Source organism: Lemur catta, chromosome 3 (genome assembly GCF_020740605.2).
Source record: "Lemur catta isolate mLemCat1 chromosome 3, mLemCat1.pri, whole genome shotgun sequence".
Taxonomy (NCBI): Eukaryota; Metazoa; Chordata; class Mammalia; order Primates; family Lemuridae; genus Lemur; species Lemur catta.
In genome coordinates, this window is record NC_059130.1 from 42,678,862 (window position 1) to 42,701,757 (window position 22,896).

The 22,896-nt window shown below is 36.7% G+C and overlaps 1 protein-coding gene across 7 annotated transcripts in view; it reads right to left on the minus strand.

Moving 5' to 3' along the window:
* The window catches only part of DNM3 (dynamin 3), a 534,534-nt gene that overhangs the window by 4,207 nt on the left and 507,431 nt on the right, over positions 1-22,896 (minus strand). For 2 of the 7 annotated variants that reach the window (XM_045547363.1, XM_045547362.1), the window contains one exon: positions 5,638-5,707. The exons of 2 other annotated variants lie outside the window; for them this stretch is intronic. In XM_045547363.1, coding sequence (XP_045403319.1) covers positions 5,638-5,707 — 70 coding nt within the window. Of the gene's footprint in view, positions 1-5,637; positions 5,708-20,436; positions 20,720-21,000; positions 21,278-22,896 lie in introns of those variants that run through there. 3 more of the 7 variants (XM_045547360.1, XM_045547357.1, XM_045547358.1) reach the window with 2 other exon arrangements.

Here is a 22,896-nt window from a genome sequence, read left to right on the forward strand (position 1 = left end):
AAGTGTTGGGTCAGGAGTTCAATTGTTTGCTCTAAGAAATGCCTCTTTAGAACTGATATTTGGGCAAAGCATCTTTCCTCCTCCTACTTCCCAGGGTTTTCCATGAATACTTCCTTTTCAATGGCAAAATGTCATGGTGCTTCTTGGCAAGTGCCTCATCATACAGTCCAACTGCCCAAGGTTTGTGTCCTTTTTCAGTCTATTTCAACAATGACTGAAAATCAGGAATAAAATGTTTTCCACTCTCCTGCCCTTGATTTAACAAATTTGCTCCCTTTAAAAATATCATCTTCCCCCAAACTAATGAGGAAAATACAAAATGCTGTCATTACTTTGGTAATGCTCGGCCAATTTGATCAAAAGAGCTATAAATATTTAGAAGTCTCAGGTATTACTGAAATGCATAGACATGATTCAAATATATACAAGAATGAGGAAAGGGGGCATCCTTCAAATGTTATAATTTATTTCAGGTTCAGAAATACAGCTTCACATTTTCACAATAGGTACATGTGACCTTCAAGAATGATACAGGCTTTAGGAACTTGCTTCAAAAATTCCATTCACAGAGTCCATATATCAGCAATAAGAAATCCTGAAAGTGCCAAGAAGACAGTGAAAAGTATTCTGGCTCATATTAATTAAAGAATCAACAGAAAAGATGAGATTTTGCTTTAGTATATTCCTTCTTCATAAAAAGGCAAAAGAGGAATTTGACTTAAAAAAGGGAGAAAAGAGAAACAGACAAACGAGTAAAACCAAGGCTGTACATATGAAATAAAACACAAATCAGGTAATACTGGTGGAATTTCTGATTGTGAGAAATACTTTTTAACAAATTCACAGAAGATAATGCAAGAAGTTGGACAGTAACTTTTTTTCATAATTTTAAAACAATACATAACAAGCAAAAATATAAGGAATTCAAGGGTAACAATTAAAAAAGAAATTAAGCTGAGCCACATGTGAAACCCTTGACCAGAGAGGTGAGAAGTCTCACCAATATACCAGTATGAACAGGTCTTAAGACAAACAGGAGACTCTTCCTTGAGTTTCCTCTCTATTGCTCTCACACATACACAAATTCTTATGTACACACACACACACACACACACACACACACACACACACACACACACACACAAATAGCAATGCATATACTACATATACGTCAAAAATATTCTTGAAGTTTCACATATAGAGCACCACATAATTTTAAACATACCAAAGAGACAGGATGACTAAGATTATCTAGAAGACAGATCTGAGCTTTTTAGAAACAACTGAATGATTTGGTGAACTAATAATTGTTTCTCTAAATTCTACCTTCATTCACATTAAACTCTGAGCTCAGAGCTAGTAGTTCTCTAGGTGAAATGATACAAAACTCATGGCTTGAGTCTCATACATTATCTTCTTTCATTGAGTTCAACAGTTCAGAGACCTACTATTTAGGCTTTGTTCTTAATTCTAAGGCGATTCCTGTCAATTTTAATTTTTTTTTTTTTGGAGACAGAGTTTCGCTCTGTTGCCCGGGCTAGAGTGCCCTGGCGTCAGCCTAGCTCACAGCAACCTCAAACTCCTGGGCTTAAGCAATCCTTCTGCCTCAGCCTCCCGAGTAGCTGGGACTACAGGCATGCGCCACCATGCCTGGCTAATTTTTTCTATATATTTTTAGTTGTCCAGATAATTTCTTTCTATTTTTAGTAGAGACAGGGTCTCATTCTTGTTCAGGCTGCTCTCAAACTCCTGACCTTGAGTGATCCTCCTGCCTCAGCCTCCCAGAGTGCTAGGATTACAGGCGTGTGCCACCTCGCCTGGCCTTTTAAATAATTATGTTTGCCAAATGAAAAATGCTTTCCTGAAAAAGTAGATGACCTACCTCCAAGGTATTAAGTATTAGACTTCTCCCCTACATTTTTAGCAAATATACTCAGAAAAATCCACTACTTTTATTATGTTGCTATATACTTCTATTTGTTTTTTTTTTACATTTATCATAGAGAAAAAAAGGACTATGTAGATCAACTTAGCTTTTTAAGATTCAGTTCAGCATTCCAAAAATAACTTATAATTCTAATTAGGCATCTTAAAGATAGTTCTCCAGATCTTTCACTTCTTACCAAATGATATTATCAAAGCCAATTCTTTCTTAGACAGCAGTGCTGTGGATTTAAATACAAATGTCTGTGGACATTACCATGTTTGTCATGAGCCTTGTGCCTCTTAGAATGACTACAGTCTGGAGTTAGAAAATTTTGTATACCTCATGTATGTTATCACATGTTATGGCAGATCAGCCAAAGCTATTTCTTATATTAGCACAGTTTAAAATATATATTCATATCCACACATACTAAGCACATGTATACACAGATATTTACACCCATACATATGCATATATATATACATAATGCACATACAATCACACTCATGCTCATGGCATTTTAACCAGTGCTTTTAAACCTACCTACTCAAAGGGACACAAAATACGTGTACTTATAGAAACAAATTGACTATGTGTATACTGTATACACAGAGACACATGCATAGAAAATGTGTTTGTACACAAAAAACATTAACATTTATCACATACTGGTAATTAGGTCCCATTTCATATTTGAGAATTATGGCTACAGTCTATACTAAAAAGTCACAAATTAATCTATGTGACTACTTTTTAATTCTAAGTCCAGAAGGCTTATAGTTATATCACAAGAACTGGTTTCATTATAATGTTTTGGAATAGAATGAGTCTGTATCTGAACAAGTAGGAAATTTGCTAATAAGCAGACCCTATTGCTCTTCTGTGTTACAAAACACAGCTAAAAGCAATATTCAGAAGAGTAAGGAACCTTGGTAGATGATTTTTAGAAATGCAATATACCTGTTCTAAATCAATCCTATTTTAATAATCCATAATTGAGTAAATGGTTATTTCAATTAGTCAATATGCATGCAAGGTTTAGCATGTGACAATAAAACTAGATTTACCTATCAAATAAACATATACAGTTTATTTTCCCAAATCCTAAAAACACTGAACTTTTATTATGCTAGACATGATAGAGCTACGTCTACTGTGTTGACATCAGAGCAATCAGTTAAGAAGAAGTTACACAAAAGGTTAGAAATGGTATGGGAAACAGAAAGCTCATTAAGCTACATTCCCATCGTAAGGCCTGGTGTGCAGGCTGCACCTCAAACTATGCACATCCTAGAGCTTCAGACTTAATTCACCTTGGCATCTCCTTTTAGCAGGATATAAGCCCTTTGGGAAATGGGATTCATACTAATAATATGACATAATAATGCATCAAACTAAAAATATTCTCCATTGTGACTATTGAAGAAATTCAGGGGTAGGCTGGGTTCTATTAGAAATAACTTAGGAGTAAAAAAGAACAAAAATGTACCCACGAAGGGAGGCAATTGGGAGAATGCAACTGTGGGAATATAATCTAAAAGCAAAAGCCAAAGATGATAAATGCCATTGTTTATTACTGCCTAAAACCAGTGGAAAGAAACTTGGGGAAAATCTCCAATTTTTTTTGACATGGTTTGTGCTGATCTAAGAACACACCAGTGGTTATCCACAATATTTTCCTTTAACAGAAGGAAATTTTTGAAATACAGCAAAACTCAAAACCACATTTAGCATGAAGCCAAACCCTGAAATATATAATCTGCTAGCTGCCTATTTTAGAGAATTCAAAGGAAGAAGCAAAGGGAATCCTAAAAAGAGAAAATTTTATGAAAAGATCTCACTACAGATTATTGTTTTACTATGGATTTTTGCTTAGCATTTTTCCATTTAGCTGAGTCATTATTTTTAAAAATACAAACTGTATCTTGCACATTGGTTCCATTGACAGAGAATTATTTTTTTCAATGGAAAAAAATAAGATGTGAGAGGACTTAGGATGGTGATGTTCTTTATGAAATCACTTGTAACTTTAAAAACTGAAATGCCCTTTTTATTAATCTTATATTCTCTGATTTTTTCCAATTATAAGTGGGCTAGCTGTAACCCTTTCGAATAAGTTCAATACACTGCCTTACAACATGGCAAGTTCTCTTTTAATAATGGTTAAAACTTTTTACTTTATATTTTATGGGTGTCTGCTTTGGGTATAAACTACACAGGAAATTAAAGTTAAGTTAACATACAAATCATGTTTGCTGCTTTCAAAGGGAGGCATTTCAGTTGGTGAAACCTGATTTACTTCTGTAGAATATGAAATAGTGTCATGGGACACCACTAGTCAGTGAATACTTGCTCTGCTGTCTGGGAACAGTTAGCAGACAAAATTCCAGTTGGCTGCTGGCTGTTCCCTACATGCTAATCTGGTCCTAGGTAGTTCAAAACTTAGCCTCCAGACTGAACTATGAATCTCTAGGTTAATCCTGCACTGTAAATTTTAGAAATCTTAGATATTGCAAATTTGCTTTAGATCTCAATGTTTTAATACCATTTTCTGGAGTAAGTGACCTGGATGGGGACTCTGAAGTAGTACAATTGTGCAAGTGTGAGCTCTTCTCTTAAACTATGGCATCTTCTACTGACTTTTCATTTCAGGTACCATTCTTTAAATATGATTATCCCATAGTAAGTCTCAAGATTTATTAAGAAAGGCTAGAATGGATAGAAAGTTACACTAAACCTGTTTAAAAGGTAGGATACAGTCTTACATAAGGGAATTAGAAATTAGCATAGAAAGAATGTTTTTTGTCTCCAGCCAAAATAATAATAAAACTGAAGTTAGTAACAAAATTTAGTTAGCCATGCCCAAAATTAGATCGATTGGAAAAATTAAACATTTTCTATGTCAGTCTTCAATGTAATTGATCAGGAGGTGAATACATAGATGAATAAAGAAATTATATTTTTCTAGACACTTCTAGAGATGTGATATTTTGCTTCTTCCTTGAACTCTGAAACTAACTAACCAATGACTGATTAACAAAAAACAAGCTTTGCATATGCTTCTAGCATGAAGCAAAACACATTGGCACAAGAAGCTCTCTAGAGCAAACAATGCAGACTTTTCCTTTGCAAACTACCTTATGCTTCTGGAAAAGTTTTATTCTTAAGGAATCCTAATTTTAAAAAGTCACTTCCTAGCTGTCTTATGAAATAAAGAGTAAGGAAAGAGGAGCTAAATATATAATTATGGACTAGGTTGTAGTGCTAATAATAGACAACAGAATTACTGTCATCCTAAACAGAATGTGGGAAAAGAAATATGTATGGCTTAGGTCTAAGTCCACCATCTCATATCTGTTAAGGATTATGTTTAATGAGCTACCTGGTAGATAGCCTGGAAAATTTGTCCAAAGTGATTTTAAATATATGCCAGGGTAGGCAAATGGTCCCCAAAGTATAGGGCTGCTATACAAACCTACCTTGGTCAATACAACATACAACACCTCTAGGGTCAGCAGTTTTTAAGAGTCAAACCCCAAAGGTTTGACATACCATGAGCAATGAAGATGAGTGATGAACGCATTAGTAAAACTGGTTACTTGCCTACTGATGTCCATACATGCGACTACTCATGATTTACTGCAACAGTTATCAAATATGCTGCTTTTGCATAATTCATTAGTGATTAATTGCCATGGCAGACACTTCATTTAGTCTAACAGGGAGGATTCTAGTGGACGGATTATAGTGGGACGAGTTGGTGATGGGGGTGGTCTCCGGCTAGAAAGAGAGAAAGAGAAAGGTAAAGAAACAAGTAGAATATCTAGCAGAAAGTTGTTCCAAGGACACAGAAAGAGCCATCACGCACATGCTCATGCACACACAGGCCAGCAGGAGTGGTTGCGATCTGTAATGATCTTAACGTTGTCATCTTTCATTCATTCAGCAGTTTTGAACAAAAATTAGATATTTTTTCATATGGAAATCTTTCTCAAAACTGAAGTCACCCCTTCCAATATTAATAGAAATATACAATTATTTGAAAGTCATCTGAAATGCGCTGCACATATCTCAGCCAGTAGAATACAATGAACTGTGCTATGCTATGCCTACTCCAGGAACTAATAAGGTATAAGTCTCATACAATGATGGTTTATGAATTTTTTTCCTCTTTATATAATTTTCTTCCTCTTTTTCTATCAGGATGTTAGTTACCACTTCTCATTGTCCTTAGTAGTAGCTTTCTCTAATCTGTTCTATATTTTGCTTCTAATTTGCAGGGTCCTAGAAAACTTAGAAAATCAAGGCTTTTAGAGTTCTCTACAATAAGTGTAAATAGGCACAGTGTAAGTGCCTGAGTAAATTGCATGAACTCTAATTCCTATTTTGGGTTTTAAAGATTATTATCAGTACTATTGCACACTTTCTAGTTGGTAATGGTGTTTCTGATAGCTGAGTTTAATTAATAAACATACTCTAGATAATGAAATATCACTGTATTTGAGTCTCAATGTTACCAGGTAATATTATTTATTCCCTGAGCCCCTATATTTATTTCTTAAATGTATTAATAAGTTTTTTTCTGTGTATGTGTGTACTTGACCTCACATGTGGTACCTTAGGAAGTAATTTTTATACCCCCTCCAAATTAAAAAAATTCTACAAATTGAAACCTCTCTTTTTGATGAAGCTCTCTGATTTTTTCAGAAAGACTCCTTTTGTAATTATAGTCATTCATGAAATTTTCTTCTGTATTGTAAACACTAAATTGATCAAATTGAATGAATGTCCAATCTCAGATAGGAAGAAGTGAAGTTAGAAAGATGAAAAAAACATTTATAAAGTGTTTAAAAATTACAGAGCTATAAAATAAAATTATGTGGTCAAGGAAAAATCAAAGCAGAATAGATATTTTTGATTAATGGTGAAAATACCACTTTGGCACAAACTCATTGATACTGGTAGAGTTCCTTTTGCCTCCTGTGCCTGAAAAATACCTGAGGCTTTATAGGAATGCTTTCACTGGGAAGGTGCATTTCAGTTTAGTGCCCTGTACTAGCCTCATTATTAACTAGGCACTCAATTTGTAAAAGTGTAATTAGAGATACTTTATAGACATACTAATAAAACTAAACCAACCAATGCTAGTTTAATTTCGGTAAACAAACAAATTGTCTTCCTGCAGAAAGGCTATAGTGACTACCTGAAATGTTCTGGCAATTCTCTGCTAGGAAAAATCCTCCCATAATTTCCTTTTTACTTATGACCATGAAAAAACACCTGCTCTTTTATTAATCCACTCATGTACTGATGGGCACTTGGGTTGTTTCCACATCTTCGCAATTGTGAATTGTGCTGCTATAAACATTCGGGTGCAGATATCTTTGTTATAGAATGTCTTGTGTTCTTTTGGGTAGATGCCCAATAATGGGATTGCTGGATCAAATGGTAGGTCTACTTGTATCTGTTTAAGGTATTTCCATATTGCTTTCCACAGAGGTTGCACTAGTTTGCAGTCCCACTAGGAGTGTATGAGTGTTCCTGTCTCTCCGCATCCACGCCAACATTTGTTGTTATGGGACTTTTTGATAAAGGCCATTCTCACTGTCTAGGGGATGTACACGTTTGAAGCTGTGACTCGGGGATGGGGTGGGGAGGCAAGGGCAATATAGGTAACCTAAACTTTTGTACCCCCACAATATGCTGAAATAAGAATAAAAAAATAAAATTAAAAAAAACACCTGCTCTTTTGCTAGTACACTGTTCATTTTCATTTAAAATGGCCATATTTATTTAACTTATGTCCTAAATCTTGAACCTGCATAATTTTCTTCTTTGATATGAAGTTTCTGGAGGCCAGAGATCATGCCCATGCCCACCTAACTTGTTTCACGCAGTGTTTAGCATGGTGCTACATGCAATTATGTTCTCAATGTCCTTTTGTTCATCTTATGGAACTGCTGTTCATCCTTCAAGACTCGCCTCAGGAAAGCCTTCTCTGACTTACCTTCCTCTATCCAGACACAGTTGTTTCTATATAGCGTCTCAACATGTCTCTGTTATTCACTAATCACACTGAATTCTAATTATGTTTATATGTTTATCTTCACTGATTAGAAATGCTCTGTGTCTTACTCATCTTCATATTACTGCAATGTCTAGCTCACTGCTTGCCTTTCAGTTAATGGATGTTTGACAACTGAATAAATGAAAGTTACTTCTGGAAGCAAAAAACAACTTATGAATGCTTATGATATCTGCTGGTCTTATAAATACAAGGGTATTTGTGAGTAAATCATGGTAATAGCAAAAAAAAAAAAATAGCTAAAGTGACAGGTAGGATTGAGATCCTTGGACACTCTCCCATAAAGTGTTTGATTGCTCAACTCTTTAATAGGTACTTGGAATAAGTAGAAAATAATAGGCCCCTGCCCTCAGGGAGTTTGACAAGTAATCATATAAACTATGGAAATGTATTCTTAGCAATTAACCAGTTATGGGGGTTAGGGGAGGGACTTGGCCAGAATTGAACTTTAAGGAGGGAAAATCTACCAGAGAGTTCAATAATGAAATTAATTAGGGGATTTCATTTGAAAAAAAGTGGATATTAGGCTACAAATTCAGTGAGAGGCAGGATACAGCATGGCATGGTGGATTGGAAATCATTTTATGCATGTGTGATAGCTTGTACCAAGGCTTGTATCCGAGAGAGAAAGGAATGCAAGCTGGGTTCTTCTCTCATCCTTTTGTTCTTGGCTTAAATGTCATTCCTCAGTCCTTCCTGATCATCTCATAGTTTGCCCCCTTCTTCTGCCTTGTTCCCTACCACTTCTAGTTTGTGTATTACCCCTGCTTGCGATTATATATTTATTTACTAGGTTATTGCCTGTGCCCTCCCAATAGATTGAAAATTCCTTGAGAAGACAGACCACATATTTTGCATTTATTATGTGTATTTGGCATTTAGACAATGTGATTAGAAGGTAGTAAGTAAATACTTGTTGAATAATGGACAAATGAGTGAATGACTTTAAAGTGCCTAAACAAGATGTTTAGCCAGGCTAGAGTGTAGGCTTGGTCAAGGGGAGCAGATCCAGTGAGGTCAGAGATGCAACATCTTTGAGGCATTTTTCAGGCTTATATTTGAGGCAATATGTTTATATAGAAAGAGTCCTGGATCAGAAGTCAAAAGATGTGGATTCCAGCTCCAACTGCCAAATTGTACAATTGTTAACCCACCAAACTTCTCTAGGCTACAGTTTTCTCACCTCTGACACAGGAGACTCAAACTAGATGATCTGTGACAGACCTTCCAGTTGTATATTACATGCATTATTTGTTTAGCATCTACTATGTGGACCACATCATCTTGCATAATTTTAAAGAGCTCAGATCTATTCAGAATGGAAGAGGAGTGGAATAAGAAAAATACGCAAGTTGTTTTACTATAGCACTATAGTGGGGAAATGGGGCACAATTCTGTAATTCAGAGCCTGAGAATATATCTGGGAAGCTTTAAAATACAGTGATATGGTCAAAGCAAGGGCAAATATGATTGTAACTGCTGCATATAAAACTTGGAAGTTGTAAGGGAACCTAGGTCTATAATGAGTGAATGAAACTAGAAATTAAACAATGGAGATTGAGGGGAAGAGATCAATGGCAGGGACAGAGAATAAAAAGATGTAAATACTCTGGTGGCACAGTAAATTCTCCTTAATCTCCTCTTTAATCCTTGGACCATGCTGATGGGACAAGAGGAGGACAATAGCAATGGGCAATTGTAGAAAGAAGGCAAGACAGGAGACCAGGAGGACATATGTTTCTGCTATGTGCCAGGTCTACTGTTTGTCTTATTCGCTACCATATCCCAGAAGTTACCATTGCCGTTGGTTCACAGTATTATTTTTTTCAAGTAAATAAGTCAGGAGAACCTATTCATTACGAGGTCTTTGAGGATGTGTCTAGGGCCTTGCATTGACTAAGCATTGCATAGAAGGGTGGGGCATGAATGACTGACAGAATAAAAAATAAAATTTTCATATTCTCTCAAAATAATTATGACAGCTTCAAAATATGCCTAGTTTCAGTTAAAGGAATGCATATATGTACTTACTTAGTAATTAAAAATCCTAAAGAGCTCCCCCCAACCCTTGGGGAAGAAACGAGCATTATTTTATTTCTTAAACAAACAACAGCAAAAAAAGCTGCACATAAAACTCTACTAGAAAGCAATTCAAGAGGAGTATTAAGTTGTTCAGGGTGAATTTTCTAATAAGCAATGCTAAGATACTTGCCAACTTCAACACCAGAAAACATTTAAAGCTTATGGTTAAAGTTCATTTCATTGGTCCAGTTCCTAACCATTCAAAGAGTTTCCAAAGACATTCACTTCACAAGAGAGTTTGTTTTAGGCAAAGCAAAGTTATTTGTTTTGTACCAAATTTTCCTCAGTTGCTTTGTTTAGTGATGGGCTTCAGTAAGTAACCCATTATATTGAAGTGGAGCATCTTGTATCATTTAGTGTTTATTGAAACACTGTGTTGTATGTAGGCGGTTTATGGTTATGATAGAAGAGCCATGTTTCTGCTTCCGAATCAAAGGGAAAGATGTAATACTTCAAGTTGTATTTGTAGCTGCAGGGACGGACCATTTGTAGTATTTTGGACAATGACAAATTTTGTAAGAAAGTCAAATGCTCAAACAGGCTGGGTGGCATTGTGGAGGAGAACTGGCTTCACTGATAAGAGAGAAGAATGCCTCATTTATTTTCTTGTCTCATTTTATTGCCTGCTCTTTGGATTAGCTTGTCCTGAGTGTTCATGATGTGAGGCTAACCTTTACAGGAGTTAGGGGAGACTTCAACAGAGCAAACTCCATTGGTGCATCAGCTTGTGAGGTGGGTATAGCAACCATCCTTCCTTTAGCTTCTTGCTTCCAGGTAGCATAACACAGAATCTGAAGTGGCTTGCTCTTTCTGCTCCTGGCCTTATTTCTCCTTAGAATGGGAAGTGGGAATTATCTGACTGCTAGATGTGTGAGCCAGACTGGGCCTATGTAGCTCAGTCTCATTCCTTTCCTGTGCTTACACCAACATCTCATGACTCCCAGTCCAGAATTCTTTCGGTTGGGCAGTTATATTGACATGTTCTAGGGCAATGGTTCTCATATTGCATCAGAATTCCCTGGAGGGCTTGTTGAAACACAGGTTGTTGGGTTCCACCCAGAGTTTCTAATGGGGTGGGACATTTCTAACAAGTTTCCACACGATGCTGATGCTGCTGGTCCTGGGACGATGCTTTGACAACCACTGTTCTAAGGCACAATAAATGATTTTGAACTTGCTTTATTAGCAATTCTATTCATTTGCCAGATAAAGTTAAAAACAAAAAGAAAAGTGCTGGAAAAATCTTAGGAAGGATGAAGAAATGGTCATAGAAACACTTTGATACCTTTGGGAATTAGACTTAAGCATGGGCCAAAGCAGTTTTAGACTTATGTTGTAAAGACCATCATACCACACTACAAGAGCTTTTAAATCACTACCAGAAGAACAACTATTTGTTTAGGGAAGCTTGTATTTGCTTATGAAAATGGTATTGAAGGTAAGCTTCTCTAAATGTGCATTCTAAGTTCTCACATTTGGGAAGGGTATTATTGACATCCAACCTAATTAGTTAGGTGGACCCAAATTAAAAAGAAAGCTTTCAAAAAAGATATACAAAGCTCGACACTTCTAGAGGAGATAGCTGCCTAAGAGTATAGTTATTTGCATAAAAAGGATATATAATAGGCTTCTATACTACAAGTTCTACTTATTAAATATAATTGAAGCTTTGAAATATAACTGTCTCAAAAATTCAACTTACATATAATTACATTTAGGATCATGGGAGAGTTATACATCCTAGGTTTCTAAGAGCCACTAGAATCTGGTATCAACTTGCCCAACTTTTTAATCTGATTGACCATATGAGTCCAAAAGAAACAGACTGAAGGGTTATGTTTACTGAACCACTAGAAGTAAGGCATCTCCTTTCTTTTGGCTACATCTAACAAATTTCTTGGAAAACAACAACAACAACAACAACAAAAAACAGAAAGAAAACAAAAACTGTTTTCTGGGTTTTCAGGAATTGAAAGACCTTACTTCTTCATGACTCACTTGAAATATTTAATCTTATTTTTCAAAGTTCAAGGCATGTATATCTTATCATCTGAACAATATTCTAAACCCCATGTGAACCCCTTATACTTCTTACTGCCTTCGGCAGCACCTGCCTCAGCAATGAGGACAGTAGGCAACGTCCTAGTCAGTGCATCGGTGAACATGAATGTGAATGAATGAATGGGCTCAGGGATAAATCTGGTAGGAGCATAGCTCTAGGTGAAATGGAGAGGCAACTAACAATGACCCGGGACCTCTACTTCCTCTTGTCTGTTCTAAGAGAACAGATTATGAGACACAGTATTTTAAATTTCAGCAATATACTTGTACTTTGCTTCTTTTTAGATCATTTGCTCAACAAATAGGCTTTATATATCTAGAAGGTATGAGGCTAAGTTCAGAAGAATGCTACAGCAGTCATGATTTTCTCCACATGGAAGATAGTATTTTGTAATTTATTATCAAAAATACTATAGGGTGCTATCCAGTATATTTTTGGCCTTTTTGGCTTAAGTAACAGAGTGAGCTAATACTGTCCAAGAATAGTTTACAGTAGATGTTGGAAAGAACATAGGACTTGGAACCCTTTTAGAGGATTTAGAGAATTCTCTAATATGATTCTTGTTACATATTAAAGCCAGCCTTTCTTTCCCCTGTGAAAATGAACCCATGATTTTATAATGTATGACATTGGGAAAATATGAATCCATTTATGCAATGGGACATAAGAACATAAAGAGAAAAATAGTCCACAATTGTTATTTGATTATACAAACATATAATATCCTATGTAAGTAAGTCTCTGAGATAAATGATAATATAATCTTCCTTGTCACACCTTCTTTACATTGTCCCAAATATCTAACTTGGATTTCACCCAAAGATATGGTACTAATATATCCACTTCTGTGGTTGTGACAAAAAGGATGATTTGCCCACATTAACTCTGTTCGGTCTATGATTTGTAAAAAGAATTTTACAACATTTACTCATGCAAAGTTTCCAATGTGTGCTTAAATTGTTTTATAAAATACACTTAAGTATTGGGCTAATTCCAAAATAAATTCTGATTAAGCATTGTAAGCCAACTCATTTTGTGTTCTTTCATTCCCTCAGTAAGTCCTGCTTATGTGCTAGGCGGTATCCTAGGAGTTAGAGATACAGAAATAAGGATCATCACTGCCCAGAAAGAGTTTCTTGTTGCGATGAGGAGAGACAATTTAACAGTTAACAATTTAACTGTGACGCCAGTAGGATAAGTGTTACAGGAGTATTGTGCTTCAGGAGTTTCAGGGACACGAGAGTCGCTGGAAGGAGGCTGGGGGATTCGAAGGACTTTCAGAAAGTACGGAAAGTTGAGGGGACTGGCATTCCGGAAATAGGAAAGGGTGTGCGTGAAGGAAAGAAAGCCAGAAAAAGTACTGTCAGTTTGAGAAATCAAGCATTGTCTTATTCTTTATCACAAGTCTTATATCAAATGACTTGTTTTGCCCCACGTCCTAATAAAGTCATAAAACAGATAATTGAAAGTATTTTTAGTTATATTAAAACATGATTTCTAAAAAGCATCACTTTTGACATTAATTTTTTATATTTTGGCCTCCACACTATATCACTGACAGCAGATAACCTGGGGAGAGCAGAGGACTGAAAGAGAGGCAAGGCCGCAGAAGGGCAGAGGGATTCCGGGAGAGGAAACGACACACAGAGAAAGCATGCGGTTGTTTAAGAGCTTTATAAGCATATGGCTATTGAAGGAAGTCAGGCAGTGTGTCTTCCAATAATTTTTTTCCTTTTCTCCTTCCTTTCTTCCCTGCCTTCCTTCCTTCCTCCCTCTCCAGCCTTTTCTAATTCCCAAAGAGACCTCTAAGAATTTATGTACTGTAGAAACCGACTTCCATTGATGGTGGATGGGATAAACATTTTCCTGACCTTCTTCCTCTTCTTCTGTCCTTTCTCCCTGCCCTTCCCTTCACTCCCATCCCAGGCACCAGGAGAGGTGGGAGGCTGACTCCTTGTCCTGTTGGTGGGAAACAGAAGAGGGTGGGAAGGAGGTGCTGAGATCTAGCTACTGGGAGAGGCAGCTTCCACTTCTGAGCTGTGCATTCCTTTGTTATCTCAAGTCAAGAAGAAGAAGGAAAAAGAACAGATAGGGAGGAAAAAGGCAACACTTTGAATCTCTCTATAAAACTGTCCAATTTATTTCTGTTTTGGGAAGATGGAAAACACGTTTTGTTCCTTTCTGAGAGACAGCAAGAACCTTTCCAGTGTGGGTATGTGACTTGGGGCCTTACCTCAGAGGGCGTAACTATGTAATTAGAAATAGTGATAGAAGAGTTAACTTTCCATTTCCTTTTATTTATTTTTTTTTTAATGGCAACAAAAAGAACATGAGGAATTTGAAGATTTGTGTAATTTCAATATTTCATCTCTGCCTGACCTTAATACCTGGTCAGTTTTAAATGTACCACATGATATTCTTCTGGTCACTTATATCAGTCTAAGTGGTAAAAATGAAGACAAAGAATTGCCATTTACTAATTATCATACCAGCTTTTTCTTTTAAAAAAGTCCAGCAGGAGGAGCTCTAACATGCCTTAGAGCTCAAATTTTAAAAACAATTTTTTTTTTAAAGCAAACAGAGAAAAACAGAAAGGCATTGTGCCTTGCAAGCTGCCATGTCAGTGAACAAATATATGACTAAGTCCAATTAAATGCTCAGTGAGGAGCCAAGTGATGATACTCTTGGAGACAGAACGGCCCACATTTTCTCCCATCTATAAGTCTCCTCTCTGGTGCAGTTAAGCTGGACTGGGACTGCAGTATTGACTCTTGCAAAAGAGGGAGCAACAGACTGAGTTCTGGGCACATCTAGAAGTTATTCTTTTCCTCTGAAAGTGTCATATCGTTTCTAAATGAGTCTTTGACACTGGCTCAAGAACTACATTTTAAAATGGAATTTTCATTGTTGGTTGAAGGCACTGCAGAAACTCCTAAGGGTTTGGTCTCTTTGACTCAGTGGCTTGTTGGATGCTTTTTAAAATGAGAGAAATGCTGTGTTTGTAAAACTTGGTGCTAAAAGGGCAAGGAATCACACATCCCCTGAGCCATGTAAAGAGTCTGCAGAAAGAATTAGAGCTTTCTAACATACACACACATCAACTGGAACACAAAGAATTTACTCAGGAAAACAGTGAGGAGTATATGAATTTAACAGTTATCGGATTTTTAGGGTAAGCCTTTCCATTTTGGACAGTGTCGTGGGGGTGGAATGGATGAGTGGGCACACAAAATGATCAGAATTACTTAACCCGAAGGAAATTTTCAACCAATCCCTTTTAATCTCTTGCCAATAAGAAGTCAAACGTTTTGTTTTACACCTTAATGGTATGCCCACATTTTAAACTTTTATACAAGCTCCTACAGAAACTTTAACTAGACCAATTCAGACCAAAAGTCACTAAATAAAACCAGTCTAGACGGAAAATCTATGAAAACCATATGTCTTTTAGGCATGTGTCTTACAAAAAACTGCCATCATCCTGGAGAATAGTTCACAAAATATGCTTTTAGGAAAATAGGGCGGTAATGACCATGGAGGCCATGCTTAAGAAGACGGCTGGACTTGGGGAGAGTAAAGCCAAAATGTTTACAAATGAAAGGCTCTCATTTCCCCATATATCTAACTGCCTGTAAACATTACTGAAAGGATGGGTCAAGGCAGATATCATTTATCTTTCCATTATTCTAGAAGGGATCAAAAGTGTTTACAGTTTTTTTCTTCCACACTCCTATAGAACGTTAGACCAGGGGATCTCAAAGCAACTCCGTTCTTCCCCAGAGAGAACTGTTTTGAATAATGTTGTGTGTGGATGAGGCCAAAAAACCAGAACATTTTCTTCTGATTATTACCTCATCCTGCTGGCCTGCCAAACACAGCTAGAAAGCAGGTGTCTGACTGATATAACTAACTGGAGGAAGACTGTTCTATATAGCTTGGGTGTAGGCCGCCGCTGAGAGACAAGGGAAGTCAGAGGACTCGGGTACAAAGGAGGGATGTGATAAATGCAATAAAGAGGAATATTCTAAAACCTTGATTTTCCAATTCACCATTGCTGTCTGAACTGAAGACAACGGTTAGCGTCACCTTCATTATTCTAACGACATATTTTTATACCTTAAAATGCACTTTAACTTTAGTAAGTGGTATGACATCCACAGGGGAAAAATAGAAATGCAAACTTCAATGACAAAAATAACATTTAACTGAAAACAGTGAACAGTCTATGGAGACTATGAAATTATTTATAAATTGCAAAGACTCCTTGTGACCCACTGGAATATTTTACTGAAACTTCTTCCTAGGCAGGGAATGACACTTTGGAACAATTCAGTAGCAATGGTGATTGGCCCGAGTGGCCCCTTGTGGTGTTCAGTCACTGAGAAGACTGTGAATGAACAATATATATCACATAGCCATAAATGGAGAAAAGGTCTTGAGTTGGAGGAGGAAGGTACAGAAAAAAGGAAGGAAATCTCTAAGATGTAATCAATCACACACCGAAGTTGTAAGCAAAAGCAAGAAACACAATTTCAATGTGTTTATTAAAAGATACTGTGCCTTAAAAGGAATTTTCAATATACTTATTAATTTTTCAGGCATTAAGTATTAAGATGGTGATGGAATAAGTTAGAGTGTTTGAAATATTAAAACACATCCAGGAATTATACCAACATCCCTAATTACAGATTCCTAAACTGAATAATAGAACATTTGAGTAAGTTAACCACAGTCTACTGATGAGTCACAGAGATTTTTCTGGTCTGTTCCTCTTAGTCCTGAGTGCTACTATTGCTAGAGCTAAAAACTATAAGTCTGCTTTCATGCAAATAATATTCAGGTCACAGATTTTATTTTGACTTTAGACCTAGGTATGTGGAGGAAATTACTGCAGTGGTTTCTCTAGTTAACACGTTTACTAATGTTTCCTTAATTTTTCCACCCCAAGAGGCAATAATTAAGGTACAGTTTGCCTCACATGAAGTTTTATTATTGTAGTTATTAAAATACTTTCCAACACTACTGAGAAGCCAAAAGTAATTCTAGTTGTTTTGAAAAATAAGTAGATGTTTTCATCAGTTTTTATAGCTTTTCCTAGGTGAATGGCGTTCTAACTTTAAGTAGGGGGGCTGACTTTGTGGTATAGGCCCTTAGCATGATACTTAAGGGCAGATTTACTTGAGGGAAAAATTCCATTCACTCTTAAAATTGGCTTTGAGAATAATCCTAATGTAAACTTAAAAAAATACACATGGTGCAGAACGTATCTTACATAAATATCCATTCCCAAGTGTAATCATTTCATTGTAGACTCTCTGGACAACAAAATGCCTTTAAAAGCCCTTTTCATCTCCTACTCTTATAAGAGGTCTCATTCGACCTCTTATAAGAGGTCATTATAAGAGCTCATAAGAGCTTATAAGAGCTCATTCGAGATGAGCTATATACTAGATGAGATATATAATCTTTTGAGATAAATGAAATGCTACAAATAAATGTTATATATTTAAGCGTATAGACCAAAAATAAATTTGGATAACGTTGCTTCATGAAAATCTGAAACCAAACACAGGTAATATTTACAAGGTGGAGGCAAGTGGTATATTTGATTGTAAAATAAGACCATTTCCAGCCTTCTCACATTGTCTTACCTCCTCTTAGTTTTCAAAAGTATCATAGGATGCTTATGGATTCTCTTGTGGTAGTATAACTACTTTGAGGTTAGCAAGTTTACCTTATTCTCTTCTTAGTTGGTACAATAGCCCTTCTACCAAAACAGCAGGGAAGTAATGGAGTTTATTTCTAAATTTCATATTAACTTGCACATTTACTGGGTTTCTATAAGAGCAGTAACAAGAGTATTTACACCCTGTCCTATTTTCTCATTTTTAAATTAATTTCCAATGGGGGAAAAAAGTTGACTTTATGAAGATTTGAAATGTCTCCACATCTTTGGGCAACTGAAGTTAGAAAGGCCCTGCCTTGTTATTGATTATAAGTGAGAATTTTGCTACTTGCCGTTTTGATTAAACATTTTTTCTGATCCTTAGATGGAATGTGTTCTTTCTGTGAGTCACAAGACCTGATAATTTTGACTGGAAAACAGGTGTGAACATTTCCTAGTGCTTATGGGAATAGTTAAAAAATAATTCAAGAAATTAAAGCACTTGCTATTTGTGGTTGTATCTATATCACATGGCTCTGAGGCCTGAAAAGTAGCCAGAAGGAAAAGACAGTGGTACCAAGCCATCATGGGGCTGCCTAAATACCTTGCGGCTTTAGAGTTTGCCCTGTGTAGAAATTCTATTTTGGGGCAGAGTTGCCATGTGATTTAAACTTCTTCTAAATACTTAAATAATGTGGCATCAATACACGTGCAGATTCTCTCAAATGTGATGCCTTACCAACACAGTTTTCCCATCCCCCAAATTTAAAATATTGGCCAGACCAAAAGTGCAATATTCTCTTGGCAACAGCATTTGGTAAGCCGGATGGATTTCATCTGGCAACTAAAGGGTGTAAATATGTGTTTAGATTCAGAGGTTCCCCCAGACAATGCTTACAATATGTTGGCACTAGTAAGCTAAAGGATTTCAATGTCAGGCATTTTAAAATTCTACATTTAAACAGCAATAAAGTTATGACAAGTGGACAAGGCCATCAAACCCTCAGCTAAATCCTCAACTTTTTCTTATATTGTGGGAGGTAGGCAGTTAAGGCACATAATGAGTAAAAAATGCAGCATTTACATTTTCATTTTTAATTTCCTGGCTGTTATCAGCTAAAGCAACTCTAGTAAGCGTTATTTAAATTTCACTTCTAATCCTTCACAATAGCTGATAAGTTAGAAAGAAGGAAAAAGCCCCCAGCAGCTCATTTTTACACTTTGCTGCTTGGATAAAATTTAGAGGTGAAAGAGCCACGAATGATGTTGTGCCATGAATCACTAAAGTCACTGAAAAACATACCATCTAACTGGAACTGTCTGAATGTGAAGGTTTGCCTGTAAAATCGTTCTTTTCTTACAGTGAGGGAAACAAAAGAGTGCAGTGATGAAACTAAAGTACCAGTTTGTGTGTGTCTACAAGTCTGTGTCTGCTTACACTGGGTAGAACTTTTCTCCCCCTTCTTTGAGCTGACATCAACTTGTATATAGGAACATTCAGCAGATTCCAACTGGTGACAATTTGCTGCTGACTGGCCACAGGAAGAATAATAATCATTTACTGTGCATTTTTCACTGGCCAGTGGCTGCTTTGCCAGACTCCTGTCTTGGCTGTCTTCCTCTATCAATCAGGTGGAGCCCTGGGCAGGCCTGGGTACCCTGAAACTCAGGAAGGCTTTCCCTATAGTGGTTGAAGCTTTGCAATTTAAAGTCCCAAAGAGAACAACGACAGAGCTTTTTGCTAGTATTTGTCATGGGATGTGGAAGCAGTTGTGTTTGGTTAACTTAATGCCAGTTACCACTGGGCTAACAGCAGCATATTGTTGTATTTACTGCCGCCTGTCTGCATTTATGTTACTTGTACTTTGCCTCATGTAGATCCTTTCTTATTTTCCTTTTCCTTTAACCCTCCTGCAACATAGGATGTTTGGAAAAGTAAGATAAGGGAGACATTGAAAACATAAAGGCAAGCTGAAGTCTACCTTGGCACATCTGCAAAGCTCCCAAATTCTGACCTTCGGAACATTTGCATTCTGCTTCTAGGCCTCGCCTAAACAGACTGCCAGTCATCTGAACCATGGCAGGATGGAAATGTTTGTGTAAAGTAGACTCAAGTTTGCTAGACCCAAGAAAGAAACCACCAAACTAATTTTACTTTCACTTAAACCAGATTGAAACCAAGACTTAAAGAATGAAAAACTTTGACATTAACCATTGATTCACCCCAGTGAAATATTATGTTACAACCAGAGTCATCATGGAAATTGGAATGAAGCTTTTGATGGGATATTTAATTGAGGGGCTTAAATTAAATTGGACATTTTCTTTAGTGAACACCATGTAGCCAAAATTCTATTTTCTTTAAAGTATATTAAGCATCATGACAACTCATGTTAAACCTATAGCAAATTATTAATTACATTTGGGGGTTTCAGTAACAAATTTTGTAACACAGTTGCCTCACGAGATGCCTTAAATATTAAGAAACAAAAAGAATACTTCAAAATTGTTTCTATTCTTAGCAATTATACTTTTTATAAATCTTTGCTTGCTTTTAAATCCAGTTGCTAAAAATAAAAACTGTTTCCTGAAAAATCAGAATACCTAGTTATAAATTTATTTATTTGTTCTTCAAAGGGGGAGAATGGTGAGGAAAATAGAAAGCTCATGGTTGACATCAGAAGTCACAAGGTGAGTTCATCATTTGCCCGAAATGACACTCAGCTGCTAAAAGAAGTCATACTTTTAGAGGGCAGTTGAGGAGAGAGTAAGTCAGGAGGTTTCCAGTACATGACTGCAGGGGAATTAGACACAGGCTAGTCACACAAGTTGCTTAACTGTCCGTCCCTTAGCCCACGACTTCAGGGCTCAGCAGCTTCCTCCTTCATGGCACCAAACCTTGATGTGAGGGATGCAAAGACACACTCATAAGAATTGTGGGTTTGTCCTTATTCAAAATTTGGGGGACTGGCTAAAAAAACAAAACAAGAAGACCTTATCCCTACGTGAAAGAGATTCTGTATTAACTGTCAATTATATCAACATATAAAATATGTAAAAGAAATGTAGTTCTGCAAGCCATCAAGGTTAAACACTTAAAACAAAATTAAACTAAATTGTTAGGAGAACTAAATGGCCTTTATCTTTGTAAAGAAAAGAATATAAGTGCATTGATTGTCTCTTTAGGTAGAAAGAATCATAAATCTTTGTCATGGTTGATTTCATAATAAATTGCTGAATATGTGGGATTGAGAGTCTTACAGTATACCACATGAAGCCAAGCAAACCACATCAGTCATGGCGTGTACATAGTGGGAAACTCTGGGCTAATCCTGCTAAAAACCCTGGGGACCCTGGGGACCGTGGGGCTGTCCACGCAGTGCGGGGCATCAGCTTCATCATGGGGCTCACCAGAGACTCTTTCAGTGGAGCATTTCTTGGTTTCCATGTTGGTTTCTGTCATGTAGATGAGCTGGAGTTAAAGCCAAATCCTTTTGAATGATTCAGTTTTGCCATTTTTAAAAGATACCATTGGACTTGGTGAACAAGTGTGGTCAAAAGAAAGTATTTCTATTTTTCATTTTTTCTTTTTCTTTTCTGAATGGAAGATTGAGTGATGAGGTAAATCAAGTTTGTTCTTCCTTGGATAGAGACCCTTCCTCCCACCCTATCCCCTTTTGACCATTGCAAAATAGCTTAGTCCAAAGAAAGAGGGGAAGACAAATGAGTGAAATAATGCCAGAGTCAGTTATTGCCAGGAAAAACACACTCTGATTCAGTTAATTTGTTCTGTTAATATCAAAGGCTGTGATTCCCAATTAACTAATTTTAAGAAGTTGTAACTGAAAATAGCTACATCAGCTCTAAAGTTAATGTCTGATGGAGATTAGGGGCTTCAATGAAGAGAATAGTGACCCCAAAGAGGTGGTGATGTCTGTTTAGGATCATCTTGCTAAACAAATACACATTGGCGTGGATTTTCAAACAAGGTTTAACCCCTTCAGAGAAGCTGAGTGGCACTGGGCGGGTAGGGGACAATGCAGATATTCTGGCAAGAGAAAATGTTTCACAAATACCAGATTTGTGTATACTCGACTTACTAATGACAGAAGCATCCATACAAGTGAGTCTCTTGGGGATAAAGATGCTCCCTTAGCTCAAATGGAATTAATTAAAACAGGCATGGAGTTTGCAGTATTTCCAGCTCCCTCGCTGAAAGGCTCCATGCACATAAACCAGAACAGCTTGAGCAGCTGAGAAAAGCTGGGCCAAAAATGACTCCACCACCTCTCTCCTTCCTCTCCCTTTATATCGGAATGGAAAGATGCAATAATAAAACTTTTTAAAAAAGCAGAAGCTCATGGTTTCTGTACAGTGTAAGTGCTTTGATTACCTTTGAGTAAGGGTAACATAAAAATATACATGCTTTTAAAACTCAAGATCATAACTGGAAGTCACGAATTATCCAGAAGAAAACTAAGCACAGGCACATGCTGAATGGCAGAATCTCTTGCCTCTAAAAGTTCAGTTATTGCCTTTGTAATATTAAAGCCCAACAGGGAGCTGGCGGGACACTTTTTGTGCTGTCTTGTCACGTTATGAGTTTCTGGTTTCAGATAAAAGAGGGGAAAGGGCCCTTAAGAAAGCAAAGAACTTGGGGGGAAAAAATCAAACTTCCTTCTCCGAAAGCTAAGGGTTGTTTTCCTGGAGATGATGGATAATGTCATTTCAACTTTTTAAATTTTTAATACAGAAAACGGAAGTAAATCACGAAGGGAGTAGAGAATATATAAATAAATAGAACAAGGTGAAGTTTCAACAAGAGCTTCCCTCAATCTTTTTCTTCCTGTCTTTCTATCTTTCTCTCTCTTTCTTTTCTTTTTCTCTCGTTTTTTTTTTTTTTTTTTGAAATCCTAAACCCCATTTCTGGCTTGTATTTGGTAGGATTCCTGCTCTGGCTTTTATTAAAAACAGACTTTATGTGGTCAGAATTCTCCATCTAAAGCTAAACTTTAATAGACATAGGGATCCTGACAGAGTCTTTCTTGCTCTCTCTCAGGTGACACCCGCCACCC